The sequence below is a fragment of the Cyphomyrmex costatus genome, unplaced genomic scaffold, assembly GCF_001594065.2.
Source record: "Cyphomyrmex costatus isolate MS0001 unplaced genomic scaffold, Ccosl1.0 scaffold457, whole genome shotgun sequence".
NCBI lineage: Eukaryota > Metazoa > Arthropoda > Insecta > Hymenoptera > Formicidae > Cyphomyrmex > Cyphomyrmex costatus.
Genome location: NW_017278823.1, coordinates 30,463 through 42,820, shown reverse-complemented (window position 1 = coordinate 42,820; position 12,358 = coordinate 30,463). Strand labels below are relative to the sequence as shown.

The window sequence follows — 12,358 nt, the reverse complement described above, 5'->3', positions numbered from 1 at the left end:
GATTGGACCAACGGTTTGTAAGATACAGCGACATTTGTTAAATTTGTAAGATCATACAATTTTTAAATAAGTATATCTCAGAAACCGTTGGTCCAATCGCTTTGAGCCCTGATACTTTTCGACAGAACTCGTCGAGAACTGTCCAGAACTCCGAACAGAACTACTCGGTACTCCCAAAAAATTTTTAATGAAAAATTTTTTTCTAAGTCCCACGTCGGAAAATTTTTTGGGAGTACCAAGTAGTTCTGTTCGGAGTTCTGGACAGTTCTCGGCGAGTTCTGTGGAAAAGTATCAGAACTCAAAGCGATTGGACCAACGGTTTCCGAGATAAACACTAAAAATTGTTGATCTTCCGACAAATGTCGGTGTATCTTGCAAACCATTGGTCCAATCGCTTTTTCACCTTATAGTTTTCGATAGAACTCGTCGAGTACTATAAGAAACGCAACTCAGAACTATTCGGTACTCTCAAAAAAATTTTCAAAGATTTTCAGTATCTTTTTAAACTTTATTATATTTCAAAAATGTTTTTTATGTATCAAGAACTCTAAGTATTCACAAAATAGTTCTGTTAAGCTGATCAGAACTATGCGACCTTGAATTTCGTTAAAAAGTTAGCACTCCATTTTTTAAAAATTATTAAAAAATGATTATTAAGCGCATATGTCATTAAAAATCATAGAGAACTCTTCGTATCGTCAAAAAGAAGCAGGAATTATCATCAGAATTATTGTATCTAAAAATTAATTTTTCAAAAATTTTTAATTTTTTTTTATTATTGGAAAACTTTTTTTACATATCAGGAACTCTAGGCAATCGCAAATTGAAGTTATTAAACCGCTCAGAACTATTCCATCTCGAAATTCAATAAAAAGTCAGCACTCCATTTTTAAAAAATATAAAAAAAATGTTTATTGAACGGAACTCTTGTTATTAAATAGGGAACTCTTCGTCTCGTCAAAAGGAAGTGGGAACTTTAATCAGAACTCCTGAGTACTATAGTTGGGGTGCTAACTTAACATACCCAAATAATATGATTCTAACGTCATTTAAAAAGTATGACATTTGTTTTATTGTACATAGTAAATCATACGTAGATTGATTTCATATTCATTTAAAATTCTACGTTTATATTTTGCAAAAAATAAAAATAATTAATTTTGTGACATATATATAGTTCTAAAAAATAGATGAATACACAGTTAATACAAAATTTGTTGTATTTAAAAAATGTTTCTCTTTATATCTTATTAATGAAAAAGAATACAGTCACAAAAATCCATAATTATAAGATGCAATAAATTAATTAAACATTCTATATCAATTGATACATACTGTTCGTCCCTAATCGAGACTTAAGAGGAAAGCGAAGGCTGAAGTAGCGATCGTTGGCTCACAGAATATTGATTAATTCAAATCGTCAATTTCAAAGGAGAAGTTCAAGGAGACCTACTGTGGTGCTTATGCATACATATACTACCCTTGGGCAGTATACATATGTATATACATAAGCACACTCATGTATGCATCCGACAATTAAAATAGAAGCCAAACATTAGTATAACATATATCGTAATATGTGCGAGGCTAATTTAGAAATTTAGTAAGAAGTAGTACAGATTGAGATAAACACGTGCTAAAAACAGTTGCCAACTAATACTTTGATCTACTAATCATTAAAAATCGTTTCTGAGATGTTAAATACATCCACTGAGAACTGAGTCTTGTCGATTTCTATACTCCTGTAATCTAGATTTTCACAAAAATCACTCTTTTTATCAAGATTTATGTTATAACAAGTTGCAGAAATAAGTTTGGAAAGTATAACGAGACTGCGTCTATCTGCTTACTCAAGAATTCATAGCATTCTATCCGATGCCTAATTAAATATTCTATACATGAGTGAATAAATCATTAAGCATCGTCGAAATTCAACTAGATGGAACAATTGAAAATTAAGAACAAAATTAAGTTTTTTAGAAAAATTTTGAAACCTCAAATAGTTGATTTTTTCTCTCTCAAAAAACATTAAAAGATTAACGAAATAGATTAAATAAAGATTAAATCGAAATTCCTATTAACAGCAATCACGTATTGATGTCGATACATAAATAACAATATTCTATTGATTCTTTAATATATCTTACCACTGCATAAAAAAAAGACAATAACGTATATCGGCAACGGACAGAAGCCATTTCCATACAAAGCTATAAAAAAAACAACGACCAAAAACAAGAAAGAACATCGTTGAATCTATAATTCAATTTGTTTCATATATAAGGAACAAAAGACAAAAAGGCAACGATACCAAATTGAATCTGCCTGTGATAATCCGTGTTGATTTATTCGACATTTTCTTCTTATGAGAAAATGCTCATAATACAAATAGAAATTTCTCTCAAGGAGAAATCAACCCGATGAGATGTCAAAGGTTACATCATGACAGGAAATTGCGTTCGTATCGGGTGCTTTTGAGCGCTACTTCATTAACAGCAATGGAGAACGTTGTTTGAAAATAGGAACACAGCACATCCTACCGATATTCTGTCCACTAGCCAGAAAGGATAGACGCACGCGCGCAACCCCATCATGTTAACTTTGTCCCAACAGTTAAGCAAACAAAACGACACTCCTTGACCACCTGTAAGTTATACATTTCGTAATCAAATTTAAGTTCGTGGCCAATATATGGATATAATAGACTTCACAGAATAATAATTGGCTTCAATAAATGCTAATTCAGATATATGTATCATATGTAGGATGGTAAGTTTCAGATTGAGTACTCTAACGAGTAATTTCTCATTACATCACACTACGTCAGGAAAAAAACTTTATACGATCATATAGGTACTCGAAACGACTTATAGTTTCAAAAATGCAGGTTTCGCTAAATTAAAAAAAAACTTTAATTTGGATACTCGATATCTTAGCCTTTTCGAACATATGAAATGTTTATTTTACAGGTAATCGTCATACAACATGTGGACGTCTGTATGTTCAGTAACGGCAAGTTCAAGAATGTTGTGGCTCTTATGAGTTCGCAAGAGGATTGTCCTCTAGGTCCAGGTGGTAATTTGCGAAAGATTTACACTCTCAGGCTTGTTAAGGGCACAACTAAAAATTGGATTGCATTAGAGGATAGCTACGCGAAAACCGGAGCAAGTTTGGCATCAACAGTTACTAATCCTAGGAATGGACCCGATGATAGGAATGTTTATACAATTTACGTATCTTATTATGTGAAGGTAATTTTATACATTAAAAAAAAAAAAGGAAATAAAAATATATCTGTTTTAGTTTTGGTTATAAATAAGAACAAATTTTGAAAAAAATTATTATATGATATATTTTAGACACTTTATTTCAGATAAAAATAAATACAAATAAAGTTTGATATTATCGAAAACACGTATTGTTATATTAATTGATGCGATATTATTTTAAGGAAATTTAACTTAAGGAAATGAATATAAATCGATAAAAAACATCTTTTTCGTCAATTCATATCCATTTAATTTAAGCAAACTGATTCACATATATTTTGGATTAATAACTATTTAATTTTAGTTATCAATCAAATTATAATATGAAATTATTACAAAGTATTATAAAAAATATTTTATGAAAATTAATCCTAACTTTTTATCATTTTTTTTTCTTTAAGGTCAAACTGTTCATCTCGGCAATGGGTGGTGAAGTATCTTTGAAGCTACCGTTCACGCTGATGCACAGTAATATAGATGCAGACCTCGTGGGATTCCCATCCCCTATCCGAGAGATACCAAAAGAATTTGAAAAAACCACAAATGAGATCACAGAAAAATCTGACAGTAGTAGTATTAATCAAAATAAGGAGAATAAGCTGGAAGCCATTAAGGAACGGAAAGAGTCAAGGAATCAAGTAACTGACGTGGACCTGATAGAGCACTGTGAGGAAAGCGACAGCACCTGAGAGCGGGCGCAACAAGGCGACGCGATGTCGCGGCCGTCTGTCAGAAAAAGCAGTGATGCGAAGGATATTAAGAATTCCAATCACAAAGCTTGTAGACTCAGCGTCAGCATTCAACGAGCTTGGTGTTGCTTCAGAAGGGCCTCTTAGTAAACGAATAAATAGAATTTTTGTAGCGTTAGTGACAATTGATAGCATTTTGCTTTGCATCATCGTTGTGATTCCTTCTGTTTTCTCATAGAGAAATTTCATTACGAAATAAAAAAAGAAAATAAGGTAATATAATAAATCCTATTAATTGAATAAGTCGTTATAAAATCATTGGATGTCATAAATACGAATATCTCTTTTTTTAATAAAATGCAAATTCAGAAGTTATCAAATATATGCAATTTTAAGAAAGCAACTTATTTCGCTTTATATTTCGTAGAAAAAATTATATAGAAGCGCAATTAATTAAAATAATATATTTTTGTGAAAAATTGTGAAAATTGTACACCATGCATTCATACATATCACTCATATCATATTATCGTACACATTGTAGCAGAATTTTTTAATCGTTCTCAATAAAAGAGGAGCATTTTAATTATAAACATAGTACATATTTCAATCTATGTCTATGATTTCAACGTGAATGTCTTCGTTATAATCAAGTGTTGCTACTAATGTATTATATTATACGTAAATTATATTTCTCAGTATAAAAGGAGACATATTTCATTGAAAAATTATGATTTATTAATATTGAAATTTTTTTGTCTACAATTTTATTACACATGCGAAAAAGGATAATCTCCCAAGAAATACGTATTCCTGTATATTTACACCGTAAGCTAATATTAAGATATACATATATATGTAATATATTATTGTAAAAATTAGGAGAATTTTATCGATGTATATTTAAACGCGGAGACACTACTGTGTCTCCAGAACTTCGTGAATGTAAATTGTTTAAAACTGTTTACATTTATACCTTCCTACTCGTTTAATATATAAGAAGATTCCTACTGCCATCCTAATCATTTAAAACAAATTATGAGTCATTAATTTCGAAAACATATGAAAAAATACATGAGACATCGGTTGATACTCATAGTCGATTTTTATATTTAAGATTATTTTAAGTACAGTACAAGTTTTATGTGATTAGTTGATTTATGATGTCTTAAAACTGTTTTTAAAATGATCTTAAATATATATAAGAATACCGATTACAGAATTATTTTAGCATTTTAAGATATTACTTAAGATGATCTTGAAATAAAAACCGACTATGAATTCCAGCCATTTCATCATTCTTGTACGTAAACTGTAAACTTGGCTATCATTCATCTATATAAAGTAATTTATATCGAATTAAAAATATCAAAAATATTTTTTCAAGAAGATAAAAATCTATTTTTATTATAATAATAAATGTACAAATTATCCCACAATCACTAGATAAAATTTGAATTGTATGTCTCTCGATAATTGTAAATTTAATTTTTTATTAAAAATCATAAAACTTTTTTTCTAAGCAAAAGTTTTAATAACAGGTTTCGATCTTATAACTAACATAAAATATTTTAAAACATTATATTCAAAAATGAAAGTATACTTGAACTTAACTATCATAAAAGAAATTATCTATGTATATTTACAATATCAATTATACAAATAATTTTTTTATTTTCATATAAACTTCAAATGCATTACATGTATCATTAATGTGTTTTGTATATATAATATTTAGTAATAATGAAACACATTGCACATTACTATTCTTTTGTCTGCAAGTAATATATACACTGATCAATTACACGAAAAATTACAAACTAACATGACTCACAAAAACTAAATTATAGCAGTTATTTTTAAATGGTATTAACACAAATATCAAATAACACTTAAATTACTTCTTTATCTCTCTAATAAAGATATGTAAAAATGTACAAACTGTATCTTTAGCATTGTAAATAATAAATATTACATATAAAGATTGAGAATTGTCCAAAGAGTTTATATGAGTTCTAATAGATAATCAAATTTTAATCAAACTCGTTCTTAAACTTTATATACAATATGTATAATTTATAGCTAAAGTTTATAGTTATTAAATAGCTATAAACAAACTATGAATTAATTTATCATCCATGTTTATAAGATATTTTTTTAATTATTTAAATATCAATTTATTATTTCAATGTTGCTTATCCCTAGGATGCATTCAGGAATTATGTCTAGGTAACTCTCGGCTATAGTTTACATTATGTATATTATAGTAAAAATGCATCCTCAAGAATTATCTGAACATAATTCTTGAATGCATCCCTAATTACGACACTGTTTATCACATGCAACTAGATAATGTTTATAATTGAATCAAATGTACATTTGTTGCACTTAAAGTAAAACAGAAGAAAAGTTTTAATGCAACAATAAAAAACTTAATACACAGATTTTAGACTTACCATGCCACTGTGCTCTTGCATATCCTCTGACAATCTTTTTGCTAGTTTTTCCGACATCATCCTGCACGTTGATTAAAATATACTTAAATCTCCCATGGCCATCGATGTCCACATCAGGTACATTGTTCAATAACTGAGACATCCTGGTGAATCGATATATACTTATTATACCTAAAACAAAATATATATACAACAATAAACAAACAGCATATGACATAACTTGACATAAAACTGTTTTTATTTATATTCAAGTATCACATCGCAATGCAATGAACACATTGGCTGGTTTCTTCATTTAGTGACATAAGTAGTGATCACATTTTATTTTTCTTGACATTCAACAAGTAACAATGGTAAGACGACACTTGTGTCAACTTGCGTTATAGAATGAAAAATTGTTTCTATTGTTCAATAACTTCTTGATATCCTAACAAATTAACGTACACTTATTATCTTTATAACAAAATATGTACATAATGATAAATATACAACATAACCTAAGACAAATCATTTCTATTTACACCTGTTTATCGCACCGCATTGCAAACAATATTCTTGACGTATTACTAACACTAACCAAAATATCACGGATCAATATATCTCAAATATAAAAATACTTCTTTTACGCGCGACATAATATTATTTATTGTAACTGCCACAAATACCTTTTGGAGCAACTTGCCGGCTACTCCAGGCGCTTGTTGATGCTAATCCAAACTTCAAAATTACAGACATGAACGACATTGGGCGCGCTCAGCAGACTCGACACTTCGACAGTTTTACAACTGTTTTATTATTCTTCGCTGAGATAGGGCTATTCCTTTAGATCTAAAAGTATAATCCAATCAACGAGACGAATCATAAAAACGGTTGGGTCGGTTGGGTCATTGCGTCGGGTTGGGTTAGAGAGGTACGATATCCAATAGGAGAGCTTGTTTTCTAGATATATATACCAAGCATCATCGTACATACATACAATACAATATTGTTATCTATATATCTAGAAAACAAGCTCATCTATTGGATGTCGTACCGTTGTACATACATACGTCAGATGTCGTACGCAGTGTGAATTCTACATTATGGGCCTTCTACAATAAGCCATAAGTCATAAATCGGAAGTAAGAAACTAAAAATTGACGACTGTGATTGGTCCATTTCTAGCTTATGACTGATGATTTGTGACTTACGGCTTATTGTAGAAGGCCCATTAGGAGCAGGCCACCTAGTGTCCCTAGAAGATAGAGTCTGGCCACTACTCCTCAAAATGGCGTCAGTAAGTGGTGGATAGAGTCCCTATATCAGAGGCTGGCCCAGGAAGTAAGATATAAGGAGACTCCACTCCGTAAAATAAAAGTGGACCCATTTTAGGTTTCGAGTTCAGCTTCCGATTCTGATGAGTGCGAGTAAGAGAAATGATCATTTCTCTTACTCGCACTCATTATGCGCAGCACTACTAAATTCACGAGCGCTGCGAGTGTCGAGAATCGGAAACGGAACTCGAAACCTAAAATGGGTTCATGTCTTGTAGACTGGCGAGACCGAGTGGAGTCTCCTTATATCTTCCTTCATGGGCTGGCCACTGAGGCCTAGTGAAGAATTAAATGGCGTCTATCACATGACTTGTATATCATACACGTCCTAGACGTAAACACGGTTGGAAAAATTAATATATAAAATGATTACCATACAATCTATTATCGAATTAACAGAATATTTGATAGTCAAAAGAGATTATAAATATGTTTTAACAAGTTGCTTCACCTAAGATTGTGTCGAAAATTTATTTTCGGGAATTAGAGCAAAACATCAAATACCAAATGCATTACTGAATACAATTTAAGCAGGACTTAAAAGAGAACTTCGTATATCTCATTATATTAGACCAAGTAAAAATTCTAATTATGATCAAGACGACAAAGAATTTATTTGTAATTTTTTTTAGTAAATCCAAGAAAATTAATTATGAATCATTTCCAGATATTTCAGAACCTAAAACAGATATCCATCTTTCTAACATTCAATTAAACATTTTATACAATACTGCTGGTTATATTATTCATAGTATTGTTAAAGGTAAAGGTACCTTTTCATGCTGACGTTCGACGCTCATTTTCAGCGTCAAAACAGATCACGTGATAAGAATTGACGAATAGCTAGTGCTAATTTTAATCACGTGATCTATTTTGACGCTAAAAATGAGCGTCAAGCGTCAATATGAAATGGTACCTTAATGCTGTAATATGCAATTCATGTGTTGATTCTGTTGGATGTAAAAATTATACAGGTATAAGATATTCAAGATTGGTGCATTTAAAACCTTTTTTTAAAAAAAACTTTATTCTTTATTAACGAACAAGTTTTTGAATGCATTTTATAAATGGAAATAATTATTCGCAAATATCTTCCATATTTAAAAAATAGTAAATGCAACTTTAATCATTTCTTTTTTGAAAAAATGCAAACCATTATATGTGAAACAATAAAAAGCTGTCATCAACTATTTACAAAAATAAAGAAGCGTTTTATAGGATATCGTTTAAGAATCGTATATCAAAAAGGTCGTTTAAAAAATACAGTATACAACAGTAAAACAATGGCAATGTATTCTGTGATCAAATAATTTGTCTGCAATACCGATTTTATAAACTTATTTTTATTTTAACATATTGTCTTTTTTCTTATGTTTTTATATTATAGAAAATTAATGCTATAAAAGAATAAATAAAAAGTTGTTTCGTGATTTATTGTATTTCTCTTATTTGAATTAGCCAGAATTTTATAGTAATTCTCATTGGATCCGCCATGTTATTCTTGAGCTTGATTCAGCCAATGGGTGCGAACACGATGAATGGCCAGACTCTGATATAGGGACTCTAGCATCCCTTAACTTTCTCCTTCTTCCTCCATCCGTAGGTTTCAGGTTATTCTTAACCTAATCGCTAGTGATATCGCCAGCGACCGACAAAGTACGAAAAATTTCCGTTTTCGAAAAATATGCCCCATGGCCCAATGGGGGAAAAAAACGTTTTTTTAAACGTTTTTAAAAAGTTTTTAAAAACGTTTGAAAAAACATTTAAATAACGGGATTTGTCCCTATTTTTTCATTTAAAAAACGTTTATTTAAACGTTAAAAAAAACGTTTATTTAATGTTAAAAAACATTTTTTTAATATTTAAAGGAAACGTTTCCCAGATAACAAAAAAAAAGTTACAGCAGTTCTTATTAATTAGATTTCTTTCTCCATCATTTGTGTCCTTTCCTAAGTGCTGACTATAATAAATACCTAGGAAAAAACTTGTATAAACCTGATAGGATTTGAACTCGTGGACTCAATCCACTGCAGTTACCTTATTGACAGAGATGTTTCGGATTGTCTATATATACTTTTAATAAAAATATTTTGACTACCCAAACAGATTATATTTTGTTAAAATTACTAAAAGAACAATTATTTTGTAATGGCAACAAAATTTTACCTTGTTATTTACAAAAAGTAAGTAAGCAAATAAAGAGCCTCCACAAAAAAATGCCCGTTTCGGTACCTCGATTTTTGAAACTTTTATTATGCCAAATAGTTACATATGATGACCCAATAATCCCTGCAAGATTTCAAGATGAGCATACAGTTTAGGAAATAGGGGGGGGGGGGGGTTAAAGTTGACCATGTCCAATAAAAAAATATAGCAATTCTACATTTGAATTCGAACAATATAACGTCTAAAAAATTCAGCCTAAATGGATCTTTTAAGATTTTTGGCTGTTGATTATAAATATGAAATCCCAGATAACATTTATGTTGCATAAAATATCTAAAGGACGTCTTTTAGAAGTCTTATGTCTAAAACATGTCTAAAAGACGTCTTTTAGATATCTATCTTATGCAACATAAATGTTATCTGGGATCATATTTACAAAATTCAAAATAACGGATCCAATATGGCGGACAATTTTTGTTAAAATTCATTGGATCTAATCGAAACTTGTTATACATCCAATAGAGGCAAGATGTAACATGATGTTTATTACATCTTGCCTCTATTGGATGTATTGTATTCGCCATTTGTAATTTCTTTAAATTGACTTCAAATTCGTAATCAGCGACCCCAAAAAACCCCGAGTAACAAGTTTCAAATAGATTCAATGAATTTTAACAAAAATTGTCCGCCATTTTAAATTTTGTAAATATGACTTCATATTTATAATCATCAGCCAAAAATCTTAAAAGATCCATTTAGGCTAAATTTTTTAGACGTTATTGTTCGAATTCAAATGTGGAATTGCTATATTTTTTTTATTGGTCAACTTTAACCCCCCCTATTTCCTAAACGGGCTGTATGCTCATCTTGAAATTTTGCAGGGATTATTGGGTCATCATATGTAACTATTTGGCATAATAAAAGTTTTAAAAATCGGGGTACCGAAAACGGGCATTTTTTGCATGGAGTTTGCGGAGGCTTTTTGTACCGCTAAATAAAAAAATATACAATATTGTTTTTATTTAACAAAAAAATTGTATTTTGTTATTTTAACAAAATAATTCAATGATAATCAGCTATTTGTGTTTAATTCTTTTATATTAAAAGACAGAATAACAGTCTTAACTTACAATCTGACACGATAGATCTATATTGTTACAATTTTTACAATTTTCTTGATTCTAAAGCGTGTCATATCTACATAATTTTTATAGCTGACTTCTTTCTTACGATCTACTAATCGCTAGAAGAACAATAGTTGGATGTGATGAAGATGGATTCGCAGAATTAATCCGAAGAATTTTAACTTTAAGAATATGTTTGCGCTTTGAAAAAGACTCAATCCACGAGTCGAAACGTTAGCAGGTTTTAGCAGGTTTTTGAATATTGTTATTTTTTAATGTACATTTTCGAATTTTAAACAAATATTTTTATATTGTTAATTTTTAATGTATTACATATATGCGTTTATCTTTTTTTAATTGTTGTTTTATATTATTTCTTTTGACTCTTACAACGTCCTTTTAACTTTTTTCGTTTATGTTTAATTCTTTTTTTTTTGTTTTTACTATATCTTTTTCTTAATGTAAACTTGACGTTTAAGAAATGTTTCTTCCAAACATCATTTTAAACAAAAAATTAATGTAAAATTAACGTTTAACAAACGTTATAAATAAATGTATAAAAGATATTTTATTTAAACATTATTTAAAACGAAAAATTAATGTAAAATTAACGTTTAACAAACGTTAAATAAACGTATAAAAAATATTTCTTTAAAACATCATTTTAAACAAAAAATTAATATAAATTTAACGTTTAATAAACATTAAATAAACGTTTAAAAAATGTTTCTTCTAAACATTATTTTAAACAAAAAATTAATGTGAAATCAACGTTTAATAAATGTTTAAATAACGTTATTTTGGAAATGAATCATATAAAACGTAAAATTAATTACAAATAAACATTTAAAAAATGTTTAATAAACGTTAAATAAATCTAATTTCGAAAACAAATCGTGAAACATAAAATTAATAAAAAAGAAACGTTTAAAAAACATTGCTTCCCCATTAGGGGGAAGCCAGGATACTTGAAATTGGTACGATGCTGATTGGTTGCCCCTACCACTTCACTTTTCCGATTCTGTGTTCCGATTCCGTTTTCCGTGCCCATGGGACGGCACCCTCCGATCCTGAACACACCTGTAATCCTTCCACCATGAACTTTTCTCGTTCTTTCTTGGATCCTCTCTTCCAGAGTATACGGCTATACGTATGCGCGAAACGAGAAAGTACGAATTTGTTTCTTATATTTAAAACTTATGGTGGTTATTTTATTTTTTTTTACACTTAAAATGCATTTAAAATGAGCTAAATATATACATTATAGTCGTTTAAGAAAGAAAAAGCAAATATTTTACATGCAACATTCTATTATACAACCATAAGCTTACAATTTTGTGA

At 29.6% G+C, this 12,358-nt stretch overlaps 2 protein-coding genes across 2 annotated transcripts in view; one reads left to right on the top strand and one right to left on the bottom strand.

The window, feature by feature from the left end:
- Positions 1-4,092, top strand: part of LOC108777714 (arrestin homolog) — a 44,943-nt gene extending 40,851 nt beyond the window's left edge. Inside the window, exons 9-10 of the mRNA XM_018544670.1 lie at positions 2,970-3,251; positions 3,671-4,092. Coding sequence (XP_018400172.1) covers positions 2,970-3,251; positions 3,671-3,958 — 570 coding nt within the window. The 3' untranslated portion in view covers positions 3,959-4,092. The remainder of the gene's footprint in view (positions 1-2,969; positions 3,252-3,670) is intronic.
- LOC108777717 (uncharacterized) overlaps positions 1-7,175 on the bottom strand; it is an 83,965-nt gene extending 76,790 nt beyond the window's left edge. Inside the window, 2 exon segments of the mRNA XM_018544671.1 lie at positions 6,415-6,585; positions 7,080-7,175. Coding sequence (XP_018400173.1) covers positions 6,415-6,585; positions 7,080-7,158 — 250 coding nt within the window. The 5' untranslated portion in view covers positions 7,159-7,175.
- Positions 7,176-12,358: the final 5,183 nt, after the last annotated feature.